This window comes from Salvelinus namaycush, chromosome 32 (genome assembly GCF_016432855.1).
Source record: "Salvelinus namaycush isolate Seneca chromosome 32, SaNama_1.0, whole genome shotgun sequence".
Classification (NCBI taxonomy): domain Eukaryota; kingdom Metazoa; phylum Chordata; class Actinopteri; order Salmoniformes; family Salmonidae; genus Salvelinus; species Salvelinus namaycush.
In genome coordinates, this window is record NC_052338.1 from 8,980,481 (window position 1) to 9,002,501 (window position 22,021).

Genomic DNA, 22,021 nt, shown 5'->3' on the forward strand with positions numbered 1-22,021 from the left:
GCCACGGTTGAACAGTGCACACCGAGAGGTCCTCACTGTAGTCACAATCCTCCAGCTTCTGTAGCATAATGTATCCATCTAAAAGACAGAGCAAACAACACCTCAACCTCAGCAAAACTCTCTAATGTCATGCATACTTAGGCATGACAGAGCGTTTTATGTTAAATTCTCTCTAACCAATCCTCCAACTCCTTTACCATGATGCACACATCTATTAAAACATTCCCCAACCAGAAACCGTGGATTGATGGCAGCATTCACGCAAAACTGAAAGCGCGAACCACTGCTTTTAATCAGGGCAAGGTGACCGGAAACATGACCGAATACAAACAGTGTAGCTATTCCCTCCGCAAGGCAATCAAACAAGCTAAGCATCAGTATAGAGACAAGTAGAGTTGCAATTCAACGGCTCAGACACGAGAGGTATGTGGCAGGGTCTACAGTCAATCACGGACTACAAAAGAAAAACCAGCCCCGTCGCGGACCATGATGCCTTGCTCTCAGACAGACGAAACAACTTCTTTGCTCGCTTTGAGGACAATACAGTGCCACTGACACGGCCCGCTACCAAAACCTGTGGGCTCTCCTTCACTGTAGCCAACTTGAGTAAAACATTTAAACGTGTCAACCCTCGCAAGGCTGCAGGCCCAGACGGCATCCCCAGCCGCGTCCTCAGAGCATGTGCAGACCAGCTGGCTGGTGTGTTTACGGACATATTCAATCAATCCTTATCCCAGTCTACTGTTCCCACATGCTTCAAGAGGGCCACCATTGTTCCTGTTCCCAAGAAAGCTAAGGTAACTGAGCTAAATGACTACCGCCCCGTAGCACTCACTTCCGTCATCATGAAGTGCTTTGACAGACTAGTCAAGGACCATATCACCTCCACCCTACCTGACACCCTTCAATTTGCTTACCGCCCCAATAGGTCCACAGACGACGCAATCGCCATCACACTGCCCTAACCCATCTGGACAAGAGGAATACCTATGTAAGAATGCTGTTCATCGATTACAGCTCAGCATTTAACACCATAGTACCCTCCAAACTCGTCATTAAGCTCGAGACCCTGGGTCTCGACCCCGCCCTGTGCAACTGGGTCCTGGACTTCCTGACGGGCCGCCCCCAGGTGGTGAGGGTAGGTAACAACATCTCCACCCCGCTGATCCTCAACACTGGGTCCCCACAAGGGTGCGTTCTCAGCCCTCTCCTGTACTCCCTGTTCACCCACGACTGCGAGGCCATGCACGCCTCCAACTCAATCATCAAGTTTGCAGACGACACTACAGTGGTAGGCTTGATTACCAACAACGACGAGACGGCCTACAGGGAGGAGGAGTGGGCCCTCGGAGTGTGGTGTCAGGAAAATAACCTCACACTCAATGTCAACAAAACAAAGGAGATGATTGTGGACTTCAGGAAACAGCAGAGGGAGCAGCCCCCTATCTACATTGACGGGACAGTAGTGGAGAGGGTGGAAAGTTTTAAGTTCCTCGGCGTATACATCACGGACAAACTGAAATGGTCCACCCACACAGACAGCGTGGTGAAGAAGGCGCAGCAGCGCCTCTTCAACCTCAGGAGGCTGAAGAAATTCGGCTTGTCACCAAAAACACTCACAAACTTTTACAGATGCACAATCGAGAGCATCCTGTCGGGCTGTATCACCGCCTGGTACGGCAGCTGCTCCGCCCATAACCGTAAGGCTCTCCAGAGGGTAGTGAGGTCTGCACAACGCATCACCGGGTGCAAACTACCTGCCCTCCAGGACACCTACACCACCCGATGTCACAGGAAGGCCAAAAAGATCATCAAGGACAGCAACAACCCGAGCCACTGCCTGTTCACCCCGATATCATCCAGAAGGCGAGGTCAGTACAGGTGCATCAAAGCAGGGACCGAGAGACTGAAAAACAGCTTCTATCTCAAGGCCATCAGACTGTTAAACAGCCATCACTAACTTTGAGTGGCTGCTGCCAACATACTGACTCTAGCCACTTTAATAATGGAAAAAATTACACAACCTCAACAAAATAGTATTTTATCATGGTGTTAAATACATAGTGTTATTTGGATTTATGATGCATGAGATTACGCTTTGAAAGGTTTTCCAACATGTCCAAGATGGAGGGAAATCTGTTCTGACAGACCTTATGGGTTCTTGGGGCAAATTTGTTCAGCATAAAGAAAGACACCTACATCGCTACGTCAAATGGGCCGATGAATATGAGGGTTTAAGTGAGACTGCTTATAACAGTGCTCCCTATAGGTCAATCGGTGCCATTCTTTTTGACCAATGTACTCATGGCCTTTAGTTTCTATGTGCCATATTAGAAAGAACTTGAGTTATTTAACCATGTCAATAAAAAATAAATAAGAAGGATTCATACAATAACAATAGGTGTTTATGGCTTTGCATCGCTGAGAACCCTTTAAAAATCTAAAAATATTCCTGGACCATCTACAGTAGCCCAGCGGACCACGAGCCCGAGGTTGAGAAACACTGATACTGTATAGGCCTATTGAAGTGCAATTGTTTTGTCTGAATGTTTGTGCCTATAGCTTTCCATATTAGGTAAAAATATGATTATTTCTGTATTACCTGCTGCAATTAATATACACAGAGCAATATTAATGCTGTCTTTTTGTAGGCACGTTGGCCAAAGCCTATGGTGAAATGAACCGAATACGGTCTGTGGTAAACATAGGCTTAGGAGATCTTGTACAATTCGTGCTGTGATATTTTTTTTTTCTTCTGTGTTTTTCAAGCGTTAATGCAACCAAAACAAGTACATAAAAGGTAATGTTAACACTGCCTGATATTATCTCATAGAACAAAACGTATAAAATATCCTAGCCTGTGTTTCTCCTAACGAACCCCATTCATTCAACATTCATTTCCCCCTTAAGAATGGCTGAACGAACCCATGTTATTAGAATGAATCAGATGAAACTCATTCATTTTTTTAGGACTACAAACTGGCTAGTTACAGATATGAGCTCAAACAAAACCTGTCCTGTGGCGCCATCTCCTGGATCAAGAGAGAACGACTCGATCTTCAACGACAACCATCATGGCGGCCACCACACGGCTCATATCAAGGTTGACAGTTGTCACGGGTTAGTGTCTTCTTTCACGTTTCGTCGGCCTTTATATGCAACTTAATACATATGTAAGGTAGGTAAATAATTCTGCACTTCTCTGTAGAAAATGAGTGGGGCAGATATGTGTGCTTAGCAAGGCGCAATAGATTGTGTTGTTGTAGCTGACCCTTGGGCTAGTTGTTGGACTTCAATCATTTTATTTCACTGCGGGACAAGATTGTAGCTAACAGCCTTTGTAACATTGTAACATTGTTTCGACTAAGCTACATAACTGTTACAGTATATCATCTTCAGACATTCTTGAGCATATTTGCTTTAAAAGGTATAATAATAATCTGTCCTGTGGTATCTCAACAGCAACAGCCATCCAAATCAGTTTGTTAATGAAACCTTAATGACAATATCCCAATTAAGTAAACTTAACATACACATACATGTTCTTAAGAGTAGCCTAGGCCATTTTTATTGGGCAAAAATGTGTTTGTCTTCACCTTTGCCCGATGAGACAGCTCTGTCACTCTCATTGGGTCAAAGGGGACGGCAACAAGGATGTTGCCTTACAAGAATCTTCACTCAGATGAATTAAAGGCAAGATAGAATGAATGCACCCCCTTGCCTATAGGCGACCAACTATCAGTCCTTTATTATAGCCCTTATGTACAGAACATCCAAGTTAGTGGTATAGAGCCCTCTCTTTACCTGCTGTGAGCTGCAGCCGATTGCCTCCTACATTTTTGCACTACCCATTGTCTCCAGGAGGGGGCAGCGGGATTGGCCGAGCCGTATGCCAGCGATTTGCCTCCGAGGGTGCCATAGTGGTGGTCGCTGACATCAGCGAGGAGTCAGCCAATCAGACCCTGGGCATCCTGAACCATGACCACAAAGGGCAGGACCACATGGCGTCTGCTGTGGATGTTTCATCAAGGGAGAGTGTAGAGAAACTACTCACAAGCATACAGGTGATTGACTTATGTGCAGACATACACACACACTCACTAATTCAGTGTGTGTGTCTGGTGTAATTTAGTTATTATCCTAAACCACATGCTGGCGTCTCCTACTAGGAAAATGAGTCAATCATGTAACGTTTTTGGACCTTGACCTAAAGCACCTCACTTTAGCAACAAAGTCGAGAAGTTAGAAATTGCCTGAATCTGAAGAGACATTTTGTGTGAGTGAGTCACTGAATTCCGTTCGTGATTAACTCATAAACAATGTGCTGTGATACCCTCCTGCAGTGTCGGTACTTCCAGCCTCCCTCAGTATGTGTGAATGCTGCAGGGATCACTCGGGATGAGTTCCTCCTGAAAATGGAGGACAAGGACTTTGACCAGGTTATCCAAGTCAACCTAAAGGTATTAGTTAGTTTGTTCTTATTGTCCTGACCACAATATATTTATATTAGTGGAAGAAAAGCAGCAAGGTTTTCTCTCTCTTTAGGTTCAATGACTCTTTTACGTTGATACACCGAAATCAGAGTTAAAACGTTGTTACAATAAATAGTGCTTCCTACCCTTGTATCCCACAAACCCCTCTCTTTCCCCTCTCTCTATCAGGGTACATTCCTCCTGACTCAGGCTGTTGGCAAGGCTCTGGTTGCTTGTGGAGCTCCTAAAGGCTCCATTATTACTGTGGGCAGCATTGTGGGCAAGGCGAGTCCGACATCTTAGTGGCACCCCAGGCATTATCTTTCAACAGACTTACATTCATTCCTACCATTCTTTAACCTTCTCTTTGTGCTTCTGGCTGTTACCAGGTGGGCAATATTGGACAGGCAAACTACTCTGCTTCCAAAGCAGGTGTGGAGGGCCTGACCAGAACTGCAGCCAAGGAGCTGAGCAGGTGAGGCACACCTGGGTTATGTTCATTAGGGCAAACCGTAGCAAAATGTTTTGCAACAGAAACAAAAAAATATATTTTAATTTTGTACAAGTTGAGATGGTACCGACCCTTTTTGGGCTGTTATCTTCTGTGCAGTGTCTACTGAACACGACCCTGCATTTGATTTCAACACCCCAAATTTGACCCATTCACCAATAGAGAGAAGATTAATAGGCTATAAACATTATTTAGTGAGGAGGGCCGGCTTCCTGATAGCAATGGAATTTAAGCTTACGAGTTTTAACAATCCATCGTTCCTACGGCGAAAGATGTAACATGCGTTTCCCGAAACACCAGGCAGAGAAAACATTCTCTTAAGTGCGTCGTTGGAGCCCGTGTCCATCTGATAGGATCTCTCGGATCAGCTTTCTCCATTCAAATCTTACCTTAACATTAGAATTAGTCCACAATACTGACGATGGATCAGCTCCTAGAGATATATTATCACTTGGCTGCAAATATTGAGGTTTATTGTAATGCTTACCCTATAATACACAGATTTGACACATCATGTTGTAATACATCATGAAATTACAGGCTGTGTAGCCTACAATTCTTTTTTAAATTGAACCTTTATTTATCTAGGCAAGTCGGTTAAGAACAAATTCTTATTTACAATGACGGCCTACTCCGGCCAAACCCGGACGACGCGGGGCCAATTGTGCGCCGCCCTATGGGACTCCAATCAACTCCAGATGTGATTCCGCCTGGATTCGAACCAGGGACTGTAGTGTCGCCTCTTGCACTGAGATGCAGTGCCTTAGAACTCAATTGACTGAAAAATATAGGCCCATATAGCCTTTAAGCCTGCTGAATGTTTTTATGCAGTCAGCTCGGTTTTCATTTGAAGCAGCTTTTTATCTTTCACTTGTTTGTACCAATTGCAAAGACATTGGCAACTTTGCATTGGGCGGTCACAGAGCGACAGATAAACAGCTTGATTCTATGTTTAGCGGCGATCTTCTGTGTTTTAAAAGTGACTCAGAAGGGAGCAGAAAAAAACATTAAATGACCACTTTGCTGTTCTACGAGTGGTCAGAGGCAGTCAGACCACTGAATAAAGAGTGTTTTCAAGTGCAACTTCAGTGACGCTGGTTTTGGGAAACAGCTCTGGGTTTTAGCGATGCTCCTATGAAGGTTCTAATGAACTTATTAGCCTTGAGATGCGTTTGGGAAACAGGGCCCAGGTGTGGTGTGAAGTATGAATATTGTCTAAAACCTAACATACAACTGCTCTCTTTCTCCAGATATGGGATCCGGTGTAACTGTGTGCTTCCGGGGTTTATAACCACACCCATGACTGATAAAGTACCAGAGAAAGTAATCAGTCAGGTACGACTGCGTTCTCCTTTTATATTAGATAGAAAGTCACCACCTCAATGTTGTTTTTGGATAAAAGTGTGTTTTTAACTTGCTGTGTTTGTGTGTGCAGCTTACGTCCATGGTGCCACTGGGGAGGATGGGAGAGCCTGCAGGTAAGAATACTGTATACATACTGTACACCTCTGTGCAGTAGAGCACATCACAAATGCAGAACTCCGTTCCCTTTATAATCAAGTTACAAGACTTAACCTCTCTCTCTCTCTCTCTCTCTCTCTCTGTCTCTGTGTGTGTATAGAGGTAGCTGATGTATGTGCCTTTCTGGCTTCAGATGACTCTCGTTACATCACCGGAACCAGTATTGAAGTAACAGGTAATGGACCCACCTGAAATACATTCAAATGATTGAGTAATGTTTAACAGGAAATGCCTTTTTTACTGCTGTCCTGTTGACAAAAAGCATTTCTTACTCACCTCCAGGAGGCCTTTTCATTGGCTGAGACAACTTTCCATCATCCTCATTAAGACCAATGAGGCAAGTTCCCATCTAGGTCCAGGAATTGAGTATTGCTTCAACGTTCACATTGTGCCTTCACTTGTAATAATACAACTGGTTGGGGATCGATCTTGTTTTGTAGATCTAGTCAATATGTACAAGGTCAATGTGCAATAAATTAAAACCAATGTTTGTAACTTTTGAGATCTCGTGTTGTGGAGAGAGTTCACAATACAGAGAGCGGGTCAGTGTTTAGTGGTTTCCCAATGTAACCAAGTTACACCTCTAAACGCTCTACATTTATGTACAGTTACTATCATAAGGTTAATAACAGGCTTGGATTTAGATGTTTATGAACAGAAATGGCTGGCTTCACACATGCAAAGGTACTCGAATACAGTATGCACACAGAGAAAATGCGTTGGCATGTGGTTTAATTGGAGACTTCGAACAGAAAACAACAAGCCAAGAACAAACCAAGACAGTGAAACTAAAGCAAAATAAAAACCAACAGAAAACTTGGCAAAAAAATGAAACACAAATGAAAGAGAGCAGTGGACTGTAGAGGGAGGCAGGCACAGATCAGAATCAAACTGGAGGGAAAACACTAGAAGTGATCTATTGGGGTGTTGAGGTGATAAATAGTGGAAATAAGGTTGGGATGTGACTGATTCTGTGTTAACACACAGGTGGTAAGTTAACTGGAGATTTGTGAATGATGTGGTTGTATTCAGCCGTCTGGGCCGCTGTACGCAGCAAGACGAGAGGAATCAAATTGAAAAAATTCTAGCTATTGTGTTGCAACACCAGCCAGTTGAGAGAGAATGAAACAGGAGAGGGACTAAGAAAAAATAACAAGGGAGTCGAGCAGCTCTTTTTAAAAAGATTATATATTACAGAAACAAACATAAAAAATAAAAATACTTACATAAAATAATACTTTTTCTCTTTTCAGCACCATATTTTGTTGAAACATTTGTCTTTAACAATAAAACTAACCAATAGATGTGATTCTCGAGAGAAAATCGCAAGGTAATTATTTTTTCACCTCTGGTTGAGTTTAGGTCAACCCCCCCTTTGCAATATCAAAAGAAAAACAAACCAAAATACCCATAAGGATATTCAACCCCATAGCCACATTACATTACTTACTTATAAACAAAATCGTAATAATTCTTCCCCAGGTGGTTGCTAGAATTTTCCCTCCCTCCCGCTAGCTGTCCCCTGCCCACTGTGTTCTCACAACCGTAGAATCCCGGTGTCTGTTTGTCGCCCACGCCATACTCCTACAGCGCAGCGCAGCATTGGCAAACCGCAATGAAATGTGACAGCATTGGAGAGTCCCCATTTAATCGTAACAGCACAGTTGATGATTGCTAAAGGGTTACAATGAGATATGGCCACAAATGACATGTTTTCTTTTTCACCAGTTGACATGCATAGATCAATGGGGTGTGCACAGATAACTCGGGTTAGTGTTTGTTTAATATGTATTTAATTGTTTTAACCATCAAGTGAGAACTACAGGAAATAAATACAAAATGAAATACCACATTCGACTGGCATATTTGGCTTGTCGTTGTTTGAAGCACCTTGTTTGATTTCAATAAATACAATAGAATTTCACTATGTCTGTACAAATGGATTCTAATGCACATATCCAGTAGGAGAACTGGTGACAGCATCATGTGGCTGTGATGGAGACAAACTTGAATTATTCACGCTGAATATATTAACGCTTTGGTATAATTAGCACCTTGCCACAGTTTTTGAAAGCATGCATTTATTCACCGTTGTAAGAGAGAACTTTTGGCCGTCATCTATTAAGCTCATACACATATTTAACCCTGATACCTTTCCTGCTTGAAAAGAGACGGAATGTCACAAAATCCTGGGATGTAACCCTGTGTTCTACATAAAACAAGAATCAAATTCCAGGCATCGCACCTGTAAATACTGGACTGGTTTGATGGCATTCTGGCCTATTCGCTGGTCTAGGAACTACAGTTCTGGCCTGTGTATGACAGTTGTAACAATGATTAATAATACATGTACCACACATCAAGTTCAGTACAATTTACAAGGTTAATGGCTTTTGATTCATTGGTCCTTGGAGAAGGCAAAGACACCCTTCCGTCCCATTGCATGCAACATTATTGGCCCAATAATAAACAGCCATACAGTTCAGAGACAGTACGTTTCTGTTAGGACTTTATTATTACAGTACTGAGCAAAGAGATGTTCATAGTCACATCTTAGGTTAAAGCCGCGATAAAACTAGAGATCTCACAGCTTTGCCTCCACTCCATCTCTACAAAGCACCGTTTCTATTCACCCGCCTCTAGTATATTTGACCAGCTTTAGGATAACTAGACTGATATAGTTGTTTGGTACAGAATTTCACTGTGGAGATGAATAGAACATGAACTTAGCTAGACAACATGGACGTCTCTGTTTCGTCAGGCCTGGTTGGCTACAGGCTCGTCTGTTTTCCGGTCCTCCATGCTCTTCGTGGAACTCCTATTCATTCATTGGTTTCCCCTTAATGTGGTGAGGCGTAGGATGGGGCGGGGCTTAGATGCAGAAGATGTACAAGTGTGTGGGGAAGGCAATGCAGAGAGGTAGAGTGGGTGAGACAACTGGAAAGAGAGACAGCGGGAAGGAGAGAGGAGTGAGAGGGGGGTCCGCGACGGTGGGCTCTGGCATGTACGGAAGGAGGAGATGGCTCTTTGGGCCAGCTGTTCGTTGGAAAAGAACACGGTTTTATTCTGCTAACGGTCAGAACTCCATCTCTCGTTCTCGCAATCGATCTTTGTTCTCCTCTTCGTGAGAATGTTTGTGTTCTACTTTTCTCTTGTCGTCCATTTCTACTTGGGAGATGTTTTCCCCTGGGCATGTACTTGACTGAGTGCATGTCTGTTTTACAACAGTGTGTGTGTGTGTGTGTGTGTGTGTGTGTGTGTGTGTGTGTGTGTGTGTGTGTGTGTGTGTGTGTGTGTGTGTGTGTGTGTGTGTGTGTGTGTGTGTGTATATATATATGGTCGGGAATGAGCTTGATATCATGAAATACATTTGCAAATTATTGGACATGTACTGTATATTGGTATGTTAATGTTTGTGTTGTGTATGTGTGTGTGTTCATCAGTGTAAGTGTATATTCTATATGTGTAGGTGTTTGTCATTTCTCTGCATGGTGTTTTAGCCCAGGAAACAGACAGGTCCCACTTCAAAGCCAAATTTCTGGTTGCTCTCCCCAAAGTCTGTGATCTTGAGGTCCCGCAGAGGAAGCTGTTCCACCTGGGGCGTGTTCACCTCCACCACTGTCCTGTCGAAGCCCTTACGATACTGCAGACAGACAGAAACAGAGAGACAGGTGAGATCACTACACGTGCAGCAAGGGTATCTGCCTAGGATTCATTATTATACTTTGATTGTGTGTAATGGAAAAATACAGTTCCGTAGTAATACTTTTTGTATGGGCATGTGTTCTTATTGACTGCTGAGAGGGAAATTATTAAATTAGCCTACATCAGATTAAAAATAGAGCAACATTCAGGGAATTCTGATCCATTTTCCTTTTTAAAAAGCTAATGGGGGGGATGTACCCCCGGACCCCCTATAAAATCTCAGGCTTCTTAGTTTTCTTTTTGAGATACTTGAGATACGCATCCATAACTTGAATGTCTGCACACAGAGGTGAGTGAGCTAGAGATGACCTTTGGTTACCATGACTCCCTGGAAAACACTGGCAATTGTTACTGAATATGACCACACTGTTTAAATAAACCAATTAAATGAGACTCACAGAACAGCCGTCAACCAGGGCCTTGATGTATGGGCTGGTCTCGTAGCTGAGGTCCTCATCGTTGGCGCCTTGGAAGTGTAGCGCCCTCTTGTGGCCGTTATTGGCCGTGCGGTCGGCCCAGGCCACAGAGCGATGGCAGTGGTAGGTGAGGTTTTGGCGGGCCTGGACACTCAGCAGCCGCAGGAAGCCCAACTGGACCACGCCGATCGGCTCGCCATTAGAGTCCACGTACGACAGCTGGGGGGGGGGGAGATGCCCCATGAAATAAAAACTCAGATTAAGCTAATAGATGTGAACTCTATAATAAGCATGAAAGCAGAGTGTGATATCTCAAACCTGACATTAAATAAACATGTTGCTTAGTGACAGAGTGTTATGATAATGCTTTGATCATTTTCCTGATCGACCTTCATCTTTACCCATTGGTTGATATCCAGGTCAAACATAGCACACTGGACTATAATGAATGTCCCCCTGGGATTCTCCACGGTGGTGCAATAAACCCAAACTAACCTTGCTGCCAGTTGCAAACTCACTGTACCAGGAGCCTGGTTTCTCCGTGGTCCAAGAGCTGAGCTTTACCTAAGAGAGACAATTAGATGTATGTTTCAACATACAGCTACTTCAGGGTAGAGTTTGTGTGTGTGCATTATTGACTGACAAGCCCAGTCTCTCTTCTCACCGTGTCCACGCTCTTGCTGGGGTACAGGCAGGTCTCCCCACCGGCGGTGAAGTTGCAGAACACCTTGAGAGAGTCGCGAGAGCAACCCTGGTTGGGGTCGATCCAGTACTCTCCTACAGGGGGCAGCAGAGAGATGAGGCACGACTAAGTACCAAGGAACTCAAATGACATAATGTGACTAAAATGACAATGTGAAGTCGCCATTTATCTTTCTTTGTATTAATGGTGTATTAACCAAATAATTAGCATAATACACAAATCCCCATCAAAATCCCTCTGTTTAAGCTAGAGATATGTTTGTTTTGCATGGGCTGCGTCTCAATCCACCACATCCGCCGACGCCGGCCTTCCGTGTCTGGGGTGGAAGGTGGCTGAGCTACAGCGATGTTTGTCAGACCAGGAGACATCCCGAAAACCGGTCTTCTCATGAATGAATGTCTGTAGTGTCCGAACGGTTTGGGCAACAAACTAATACAGTGAGCTCCAAAAGTATTGGGACAGTGTCAAATGTTTTGTTGTTTTGGCTCTGTCAGCATTTTGGATGCGAAATTACACAATGACTAACTATGGAACATTGTTATATTTACCATTAATTTCTATTAGGCACAAAATAATCTGAGAAACAACCAAAACAAACAGCAAATGCATCCAACAAGTTTGGAACAAATACTACATTTACTAATTACTAAATCAGGAACCAAATACAACATGTTTGACTCATTTAATACACAAGTGAATTTGTCCCAATACTTTTGCTCCCAATTTTAGGGGCGCAAAAGTATTGGGACAAATTCACTTGTGTATTAAATGAGGGGGGACTACATACAAAAAGTGCTGTAATTCCTAAACGGGTCACCTGATATGGATGAAAATACCCTCAAATTAAAGCTGACAGTCATTGTATCATTTCAAATCCAAAGTGCTGGAGTACAGAGCCAAAACAACAAAAAAATTACTTAGACGTTAGTTAAAAGTGACCTCATGTCTTAAAACAAAATTCCCTGTGTAAAGTTAGAATTGCCACATTTTTGTGAATAGTTTTATGCCTGAAAGCCCCATACCGTCTTTGAGCTCTGGCTGCCCGAGTTTCAGGTCCTGGCAGGTGCGTGCAGGGCTGTCCTTGGTGCCCAGAGGGAAGCGCATGGTCTCGATCTCCTGTCGCAGCGAGTTCAGTGAGCCGAAGATCTCCTCCATGCCTTCACTGCCTGTCAGGAACTCTGTGCCGGTGGCGTCGGCTGCGACCGCTTCTGCGTCTGTCTCGGACAGCATCCGGCTGGCATCGATGGAGCGTTTGGACTTCTTGGCGATTTGGATGGGCAGCGGCTGGATGACGTCGCCTGGAGGACCCTGATTGGAGGCGGGTCACAGAGAAAGATTATTACTGGTTGATATTATTGAACTTAGTTATGTTTGAACTGAAAACTGTAGATGTACACATATGCTATGCTCTAGAATGATGTAAGCAACCAAACATAGATCTACGCAGGACTAAACTGAAAAATGGCGGTAAAATACGAGTATTTAATTAGTTTCATGGAGTAAACTGATTATGCAAAGGATGGGTACTCACTGGAGGCCCGGGGGGTCCTGAGACACCCTTCTCTCCCTTGGGACCACCTCCTCCCTGGACCACACAGAGACAGGAGATAGAGATGAAACAATACAGTGCACATGGGACTCAACAGTGACTATAATATGGAAGCAGATATTCCACTAGAGAGAGTGCGGAGGAGGACGTTCTACTCACTGTAGCACCCTTAGCTCCCTTGACACCTTGGGGACCCTGGGAAAGAGGCGCAGGGAGGTCAGGATTATCATTCAATAGACGCTAACTATTACCACTGTTATACGGCCATAGAAAAGAGGACGTTTGAAATGATTGGAGAGCGACAGAATTATGCAAGACACAAAAGGCATGGAGGCATTCATGCTTAAATCTTTCTATGTTACAGGCTTCTGTTTTGAGAATATACACAATGCAGATAGAGGATGTTGCGTGATATACTGATAAAAGAACCAGGAGAGGTGATGTAGAAGTGGTTACTCACAGGCATGCCAGCAGGACCACCAGGACCGATAGGTCCAGTACCTCCAGAGACACCCTGAAACACACAGGAAATGCATCAGCACTGAACTCAAGTGTTTGTCGAAGGGCGACAGAATACATGTTCAGTAGGGACGTGTCGTATAGGCACAACAACATATTATTTCGAGTGTGCGTGTGCTCAGAGGAAATATACGCTATCTTTCAAAGCTCTATAATGTCCGCTAAGGAGAGACAGGTGCCACTCACAGTCTCTCCCTTGTACCCGTGTGTCCCCTGTGGCCCTGACAGTCCCCTGTCTCCCTTCTCTCCCTGCTCTCCGGGGGGCCCAATCAGACCGATCAGACCTGAGTGGCCCTTCTCTCCCTTGTCACCGCCCTCGCCGCGCAGTCCTGGCAAGCCTGGTGGTCCCTTGAAGAGAGAGAGCGAGAGTAAGATGGTACTGTAGCAATACAGATTAAGGAAGTGGGTATATTCACTTGAAGCATCAATATAGCCTATAGATCAACACTGTGGAAGATACAATCTATTATAGATCTATTCATGTACACATCAGTGTCTTATCTCACCAGTGGTCCGGGAGGTCCCTTCTGGCCGGCAAGGCCTGGAGAACCTTGTTCGCCCTGGAAGAGATCATCAGAAGGAAGTTAGTGACACTCAGCCTAATGCACCAAACAGCTCAGCTACACTGTTGTTAAGCTCATAGCTAGTAGTGAACAGACGATAATGGACCCTATAGAGCAGAGGGTAAGACAGATGGACGCCTGTACAGACAGACAGACTAGAACAGTAGACTGAACCACAGACTGAACAGCCCAGTCTGCCCATTGAAGCGTGGGATCATCTCGCTCACCACTGATCCAGGGAGTCCTCTCAGACCCTCCGTTCCTGGTTTCCCTGGTTGACCCTGAGGTCCGACGGGGCCTGTCTTTCCTGGTGGTCCGTTAGCACCTGAGTCTCCCTGGGGGGGAAAAAGAGAAAGGAGGAAAAAAAATCTGACATTGATAAACTTCAATATTCCAAATCCCCAACGTGTGTTGCGAGTTGAGCAAATGCATATATTTGGAAAACAATTGACAGAGATATATACATTTGGTGTCAGGTCTGTCTGGCATGGCTTGCAAACCATCACTAGATAGATAGAAACGATGCACAGGCTAAACTGCCAGTGCCAATGCATTGAACGATGACCTTTGAACTCTTACCTTAGTTCCCTTCTCTCCTTGTCGTCCCTCTGGTCCTCTCGTTCCAGCAAGACCCTAGGAAGTAAGCGATGTGTAATATTCTAAACGTTATGATGCTTTCACGACTGCTTATCGGCCACCTAGTAGTCTCCATTGAGTAGATATATGCACCTATCAAACATAATACATTGAAAACAAACAGATATGTCTGTGGATGATAGTTGTGGTTTGGCCTGTTGAGCTGAACAATCTTACCCTCTTTCCAGGTCCACCAGGAGGTCCATTCTCACCAGTGGGTCCTGGAGATCCCTAGAGTAGAGAGCATGATCCCCATTATAAAACCTCAGTGGCCTATAATGGGTCAATAATAACTATATAGAACTGAACCAAATAAACATACCGGTAGCTGTTGTTTTAGAGTTCCATAATAATCTACATTCTAGACAGGCCTGAAGGGCGATCTGCTAGGAAGGACATATAACCGTAATCTTGCAGTGCCATTTTATGTTTCAACGGGTGCTTCAACATGGAAAATACACTTTCCTAGGGCTTTAATTGAGATGGTTTATGGCTGGGACTTGCATACCAATGTCCACAGTGGCCCCTTAGTCCTCTGACCCCATTACATTGCTTAATTCTAAATGTTTTTGGATACATCTTAAGGATGTGCTTCACATTACAAACACTACTCTTGCCGGGAGCCATTTTGAATCGGGGCGATGGTAATTGGACAATATATGACCTAATAACATCCAATTCAAAGTGCGTAATGAAGGCTACAAGGACAGTCCTGAAGAGCCCATGTAGTACCTATAGTAAGTTAGGGTACTAGGCAACTTACAGCTTGTCCTTGTTCACCGTCCTCTCCTCTCTCTCCCTTTGCTCCATCTTGACCCTAAAGAAGAGAAACAGAGTTATTATCAATTATGGTAATTGCTAAGATGGTGTCAAAAGTAGATACTTTTTGGGGGGTTTTAATAATGGAAAAAGATTCACAGATACACCAGCAGAGACACATCTTGCACTCAATAGGTCTGAAATGGTATGAACACCTGAAATTGGAATATCTGTTTAACCACAACAAAACAGATCTAATGAAACGTGTGTGAAGAGTGTTTAGATACTCACTCTGGGACCGAGTTCACCAGGGGGACCGGGGTCGCCAGGGAAACCAACAGGGCCCTAGGAGAGAGACACAATGGCATAAAGTTTGACTTAAAAACATTATATACCAAGTGTGATTTTTGTGACAGTGTTTTCCTATAGAGTGCAGTGTTTGACATACAGGGTTTCCTTTGGGTCCGTCGTCTCCAGGGCCTCCTCTTCCACCCGCAGGTCCAGAAGCACCAGGTTGTCCCGCCTCTCCCTTGTCACCGTGCTCTCCACGTGGGCCCTGCCATTGGACAACAACACTATCACTCACAGTACAAAACATCTATGTATAGAAACAAGGCCCATAAGAAGAACCAAAGAGACAGAGTAAGGATCAATCTCTCACCTTCTTTCCTGGCTCTCCTCCGATTCCAGGTGGTCCAGCTTCACCAGGCTCTCCCTGTCAACACAACGTGTTCAGTTCTCAGAACATACATGTACACACAAACACATATCATAAGTATTACAACAGAACATGGAAATCAAGTTATTGTGAAGTTATGTATACCTTATCTCCCAGGTTTCCAGGGTTACCCAGACCACCAGGAGGACCTTGAGGACCCTGAATAAACAAACAAATACACATCATAGCGTCAACAATATAAAAACACCAAGAGTCATACCCATAATAACATATATGATTTCTAATCAACAGGAACACTACAGTAGATATTTATGTGGGACGGCTTTATAATATCACCAGTAGCATAAAAACTCCATTACAATGAAATCATTTGATATGATTAGGAACGTTTTGAGAGAAGATTAGTACTCACGTCAGCACCGCTGGGACCAGCAGGGCCACGGGGTCCTGGGGGGCCAGGTGGACCCTAAAGAGACAGATAGGATGAGGTTAGCAATATCCTAGTGTGTTTCACGCAAACAATACCTCTTTCCTGAAATATTATGATTGGCTTCATGAGATCCAATCATCTGTTGGGTTGCTCCAATTTGTCGTTGACTCTCACCATTGGTCCGACATCTCCAGTCTCTCCCTTCTCTCCTGATGGGCCTGGCAATCCCTACAAGGTACATTAACAGTTAGAGATGCCATTGACCTATTGCGTCACAATCACACGTTTATTGTACTGAGGCTAACATCATATAGTCATAACAGAAATCAGTCATCATACCTGCAGTCCAATAGGACCTGGGGCCCCTGGGAATCCTCTTGATCCTTCATCTCCCTTGGCTCCAAATGGCCCCTGCTGACCTCTGGCTCCTAGTTCTCCATCAGCTCCCTGAACAATATAGACATTAGTGAAGGGGACACTTCTGAGGGGCACCATGCTATGAATTCCTATGTGTCTGATGCAATATTGATAATACACTGTACGTTGATGGAGTTTAGTGTTTCTACTTACAGCAGCGCCGGGTTGACCAAGTGGACCCATTGGCCCTGGTGGACCGGGAGGACCCTGTTGACACACAATGTTTCATTGTAGGCAAATGTATCACTGTACTTCAGCAGAGAAAATCCTATTTATAGTATATTGTTCAGACACAATAGATGTAAGGAACATAATGTGATCTGTGGATTTGACATGGACGGCAAAATAATGGCGGTAATGTCACTCACATGCTCTCCTTTGCCGCCCTTCGCTCCCTTCTGGCCGTGCTCTCCAACCTCACCCTGTAGTACAAAATTCACCACCAAGGCTTTTGTTACGAGAGGTTTGAAATTAGCATTTTGATATAGTTTCAAGTGGTTTGAAATTAGCATTTTGATATAGTTTGAAGTGATTTGAAATTAGCATTTTGATATAGTTTCAAGTGGTTTGAAATTAGCATTTTGATATAGTTTCAAGTGGTTTGAAATTAGCATTTTAATATAGTTTCAAGTAATTTGAAATTAGCATTTTGATATAGTTTCAAGTGATTTGAAATTAGCATTTTGATATAGTTTCAAGTGGTTTGAAATTAGCATCATGATATAGTTTCAAGTGGTAATACAGTAGTTTGGATATGTGATAGAGACAGAGGATTGTTACTAGCCTTGTCTCCGTCCTCTCCTGGAACTCCGATGGATCCGGCTGCACCTGGCAGACCCACTGGGCCCTGGACACCGTCACGCCCAGCTGGGCCGATTGGACCTTTCTCACCCTGAGAGGGAACGGGGTGGGAGAGAGAACATATATGAGACATAGAGAATAGAGAAGACCAATGACTCAATCTGAAATGACAGCTCTGTATATTGGATATGTTTTGTAAAAGTACTCACAGGCACTCCCTTCTCTCCTGATGGTCCCGGAGGCCCCTGGGGGCCGGGTCTTCCTGGGGGTCCGATGGGACCTCCGCTGCCTGCCTGTCCTCTCTCACCTGGGGATCCCTGCACAGGTATGGTTACAGACATGATTACAGCCAAGGTGACGTGGACATCACAAATACTGTACATCACATTATCTTTTCACAATGATTCATTTCAGATGTAATTATTGCCAGACGTACAGCTGTTCCGGGAGGTCCTGCTGGGCCTTCACTTCCTTTCAGTCCGCCACCTCCCTAAAGACCAGACAGGAACAAGTTAAAACATTGCATGTGCAATCTATATTCAGTATGACATCTCACCCTCTGATATAGAGAATAGTGTGCCATTTTAGATGTAGACAGAGTGTTGGTTAGCCTGATCACCGGGGTGCCAGGCATTCCTCTCTCTCCGGGGAAGCCTCTCAGTCCTGAGGGGCCGTCTTTCCCGGGGCCGCCTAGGGGACCAGGGTCTCCCTTCGTTCCCTCCTTGCCAGATGGTCCGGAGAGTCCCTGCTCGCCTGGTGGTCCTGGAGGCCCGGGGTGACCGCGCTCGCCCAGGGGGCCAGTCTCTCCTGAGGGACCCTGGGATAATGAAGAGGAGGAAGAGGAGGGAAATGAGTAATGAAGATGGTGAATGGTGGATAATGATCCATACAAAATGTATTGGACACTGGACAATGTAAATAAAAGAAAGTTGCATTAATCTTACCTGAGGTCCAACAACACCTGGAGGCCCGGGTGGCCCAGTCTTTCCTTGGAATCCCTGTGGAATAGAAAATGAAATGAATTGGGCCTTGAATAGAGCCTTGTGTAACCCCTAATGCAATCAGCTCAGGCAATCATGTGTGTATCGTGTGAGGAAGTAACAGTAGAGCATGAACAGTATAATTTGAGATCAACTACAAAAAAATTACAGAATTGAGCCAAAGGAAGACATGGCACTGTTTGTAAGATTCATTTATTTCTGATAGCTTGTACGCCACATGGCCACATGTTCCGGACAAGAAAACAGACTTACAACTTCTCCTCTCTGTCCCGGGTGTCCGGGCAGTCCATCCTTTCCTGGTGGTCCCTGGGTAGGAAACAGAAAGAGTTGAGGGAAAGAAGGCACTTACAGTTTCAAACTACACAAATCATTCTTAAATGATTGCTATATATAGTACATATTGTAGCCTTACGGGAGGTCCCTTTGGCCCCGGGAAACCGTTTGCTCCTTGAGGTCCGGGCAGTCCCTGAAAGATACAATAGGAGAAGGACAGGTATAAGTCTCTCAACAACATGTATGTTATAGTGGCACGACAAAGTGTATATAGTAAACAAATAAATGATAACTCAAACAACCTACCCTCTCTCCTGGTGGACCAGATGGGCCGTCACTTCCTGATGTACCCTAGTAAAAAGAAAAAAATAGAAGCCCAGAATTAACACCATCACATGCAGCGAACCAATATTCCAGCTGTATTATGACGTGTCTTCCCTGTGGTGGCCAGTAGGTGAACTGCAGTGCTGTTGAGCATTAACCTCAATAAATGTATTGTTGAGATTCTAGACATTGTCTTACCTTGGCTCCTGATTTCCCAGTAGACCCTCTTGGCCCTCTCTGACCTCTGGGGCCCTGTTGGAGAGATGTGGAAAATCGATTAGGAATGGTATGGGCATTTGGTTGAGTGTTTCTGAGCCACTTCATGTTGGTTCATCTCAGTAAACTAACCAAACTGTTGTTTGTTCCCAATACAATATGAGCCATGGTTTAAAACAGTGGTGCATAAACTATAAAGAGAGACTTTGACAATCAACAGTAATATAAATAAGTGGAGTTTAGTGGAGTTTAGTGGAGTTTAACTGTACCGTTGGTCCTCTTTGTCCTCTAGGTCCAGACTTTCCAATCAGACCCTGAAGAAACACAGACTCAGTCAGACAGACGCACAGGCAACATCCGCCATCAGAATCAACTTCAGTGCTGTTGACTTTATACATGGGTTTCATCACGCATAGTACATACTGTGACAATTTGAGTTTTCATTTGAGTTTTAATTCCCTTACCCTTGTTCCCTTCTCGCCGTTGGTTCCAGGGAATCCTGGGAAACCGAGGGAGCCCTGAAAACACATCAAGCATTTGTTAATCTAGCATCCGTATTGTCAGTCCCTTTAATAAGATAACATTTCAATTGTTACCTGCAAACAATTCGAAGGAAATAGGGGTTGTCGTTACCTTAGGTCCAAGTCTTCCAGGATAGCCAGGAAGTCCAGGAACACCAAGTTTACCCTGCAATCAGATACTGTCATTAATGACCCTATGACAAACCTATCAAAATGACCAAAACCAAGAACAGACAGAACCACCATCATGTAAAAGTTGGTCAAACGGTCATGAGTGTGTATACTAGCCAACCAGGTAGGTGTGTTATGAGATACCTTCAAATATAGTTTTATTTTAATCAAGATAAACAAACTTCTGATATACAGAATATGAACCCTACTCTCACCTTCTCTCCAACCAGACCGATGGGCCCGAGCTCGCCAGGGGGCCCAACACGACCCTTTGGCCCCTCAGGACCGTCCTCTCCTCTGGGGCCGGGCACTCCACCCTCTCCCTGTTAGCAGGAACACACAGGGAAACAATCAACACTGATACATAAACCACATAACCATACATGAAATCAAATGTAAATCAATACATAAACCTTAAATATAAAATAAATTGTATGCAAATAACAAGGCAAGAAACAAGGCAAATAACTTACATTTTTTTTTACATGACATTGTAAAACAATACATAATACTTGAATAGAATTATTTAGAGGAATTATTTAATAAACAAAATGAATCTTACTCTCTCCCCCTTGACACCAAAGTCTCCTTTAATTCCAGGGAAGCCATCTTCTCCCTAAAAAAAGTCAATTGTGGTTAATATTGAAAGCTAAAGGCCTTATACGTATGGTCAATCAAGTGTTTGGGATGTTGTCCCTAAAATGCACAAATCCAAATATTGTCTTCCTAAGAACTCTTACAACATAAAGAATTATGAAAATGTTGGTGGAATAATATTTAAAGTGTAAAAAGCAGTATGTACATCTTCTCACGTTTAGGTCAGAGAGAGAGACAATGAACGTGACACCTGTGTGGCTTTCGTGTCTGAAAAGTGTTTCACAGTGCGCCCTCTAGTGATCCTAACCTAAAAGTACAGATACCAGTGGCTGATCTCTGAAACTGGATAACAATTGCTGTGTCATTCACAAAATACATGTTAGTGGGCTGAGAGACATAACTTTACAACATTTGTAAACGTATGTCCATCAATCTAACCCAAACACTAACGTATATGTTTAAGAGGTGTTAGCCCACGGCATTGCTGTCATCATGACACAGGACCAGCGTTGTACATCACTTTCAAGATGGCAGAATCAGTTCTCAAAGTGAGGCTACTTAGTTTTTATCTAAGAGGATAAGATGTTTTATTGTCACATATACTATTCTTCAATCCCTGATACACTGGATGAGGTCACCTACCTTCTCTCCTTTGTGACCATTCAGCCCACGGATACCTTGAGTTCCCTGCAATTACAACAGGATTAGGAAATCAGTCATTAATCAGGCATTATCATCACCGATTAGTGACAATTAATGATGACTTTAGCCCCAAAAAAATCATCTCACCTTAATGCCACGAGGGCCAGGATAGCCAATAGTTCCCTGAGGACCGTTGGGACCCTGTATGAAGATAGGAGAGAGGGTTAATGATGCACTACCTCACACAAGACACAACGTATAAGACACAACATATAGGCAGCCATCTTGGTGGGGATTTTGGCGCAGAGGTTGACTATATTCCATGAATACTGTGCAGGAGAGAGATGATTAGAGGATCTCACCTGGTTTCCTTTGGTGCCAACAGGTCCCTCCTTTCCTGGGTGACCCTGTGAGGCAAAGAGAGTATCAGAGGTCAAGAGAGGCATGAGGGCAACTTCAATTCGAGATGTGCTGATTACTTGTTCTTACCACTTTGTTCCATAAAAATTCAATAAAGTACTTAACCTTTTTGACCAGTGGAATTCTGCGCAATGCATTAAGGTCATCTCATGTTAAAAAAAACTCTGCAGATTAC

At 43.9% G+C, this 22,021-nt stretch overlaps 2 protein-coding genes across 2 annotated transcripts in view; one reads left to right on the forward strand and one right to left on the reverse strand.

Moving 5' to 3' along the window:
- Positions 1-3,022: 3,022 nt before the first annotated feature.
- On the forward strand, positions 3,023-8,367 carry hsd17b8 (hydroxysteroid (17-beta) dehydrogenase 8). Its single transcript, XM_038972266.1, has 9 exons — positions 3,023-3,120; positions 3,862-4,064; positions 4,344-4,460; positions 4,662-4,757; positions 4,862-4,947; positions 6,234-6,318; positions 6,419-6,461; positions 6,605-6,679; positions 6,787-8,367. Exons 1-9 carry the CDS (start codon positions 3,075-3,077, stop codon positions 6,804-6,806), a joined length of 771 nt encoding a protein of 256 aa, XP_038828194.1. The 5' UTR covers positions 3,023-3,074; the 3' UTR covers positions 6,807-8,367.
- A 1,538-nt stretch (positions 8,368-9,905) lies between these two features.
- Positions 9,906-22,021, reverse strand: part of col11a2 (collagen, type XI, alpha 2) — a 37,712-nt gene continuing 25,596 nt past the window's right edge. The window contains exons 28-67 of the mRNA XM_038971517.1: positions 21,789-21,833; positions 21,574-21,627; positions 21,427-21,471; positions 20,750-20,803; positions 20,403-20,510; positions 20,129-20,182; positions 19,960-20,013; positions 19,765-19,809; positions 19,478-19,531; positions 19,262-19,306; positions 19,095-19,148; positions 18,935-18,988; positions 18,626-18,679; positions 18,301-18,498; positions 18,118-18,171; positions 17,891-17,998; positions 17,665-17,772; positions 17,249-17,302; positions 17,034-17,087; positions 16,803-16,910; positions 16,638-16,691; positions 16,446-16,499; positions 16,178-16,231; positions 16,016-16,069; positions 15,803-15,910; positions 15,646-15,699; positions 15,359-15,412; positions 14,773-14,826; positions 14,539-14,592; positions 14,187-14,294; positions 13,903-13,956; positions 13,583-13,744; positions 13,338-13,391; positions 13,037-13,072; positions 12,860-12,913; positions 12,351-12,636; positions 11,290-11,402; positions 11,121-11,189; positions 10,608-10,844; positions 9,906-10,147 (exon numbers count right to left, since the gene is read on the reverse strand). Of these exons, the coding sequence (XP_038827445.1) occupies positions 10,001-10,147; positions 10,608-10,844; positions 11,121-11,189; positions 11,290-11,402; positions 12,351-12,636; positions 12,860-12,913; positions 13,037-13,072; positions 13,338-13,391; positions 13,583-13,744; positions 13,903-13,956; positions 14,187-14,294; positions 14,539-14,592; positions 14,773-14,826; positions 15,359-15,412; positions 15,646-15,699; positions 15,803-15,910; positions 16,016-16,069; positions 16,178-16,231; positions 16,446-16,499; positions 16,638-16,691; positions 16,803-16,910; positions 17,034-17,087; positions 17,249-17,302; positions 17,665-17,772; positions 17,891-17,998; positions 18,118-18,171; positions 18,301-18,498; positions 18,626-18,679; positions 18,935-18,988; positions 19,095-19,148; positions 19,262-19,306; positions 19,478-19,531; positions 19,765-19,809; positions 19,960-20,013; positions 20,129-20,182; positions 20,403-20,510; positions 20,750-20,803; positions 21,427-21,471; positions 21,574-21,627; positions 21,789-21,833 (3,264 nt within the window). The 3' untranslated portion in view covers positions 9,906-10,000. The remainder of the gene's footprint in view (positions 10,148-10,607; positions 10,845-11,120; positions 11,190-11,289; positions 11,403-12,350; positions 12,637-12,859; positions 12,914-13,036; positions 13,073-13,337; positions 13,392-13,582; positions 13,745-13,902; positions 13,957-14,186; positions 14,295-14,538; positions 14,593-14,772; positions 14,827-15,358; positions 15,413-15,645; positions 15,700-15,802; positions 15,911-16,015; positions 16,070-16,177; positions 16,232-16,445; positions 16,500-16,637; positions 16,692-16,802; positions 16,911-17,033; positions 17,088-17,248; positions 17,303-17,664; positions 17,773-17,890; positions 17,999-18,117; positions 18,172-18,300; positions 18,499-18,625; positions 18,680-18,934; positions 18,989-19,094; positions 19,149-19,261; positions 19,307-19,477; positions 19,532-19,764; positions 19,810-19,959; positions 20,014-20,128; positions 20,183-20,402; positions 20,511-20,749; positions 20,804-21,426; positions 21,472-21,573; positions 21,628-21,788; positions 21,834-22,021) is intronic.

Bases quoted from the DNA above. Each gene is read 5' to 3' on its own strand.
- hsd17b8 (XM_038972266.1), top strand. From the start codon at position 3,075: ATGGCGGCCACCACACGGCTCATATCAAGGTTGACAGTTGTCACGG. The intron at 4,461-4,661 runs GTATTAGTTAGT...TCTCTCTATCAG, and splicing joins TTATCCAAGTCAACCTAAAG to GGTACATTCCTCCTGACTCA. The intron at 4,948-6,233 runs GTGAGGCACACC...CTCTTTCTCCAG, and splicing joins GCAGCCAAGGAGCTGAGCAG to ATATGGGATCCGGTGTAACT.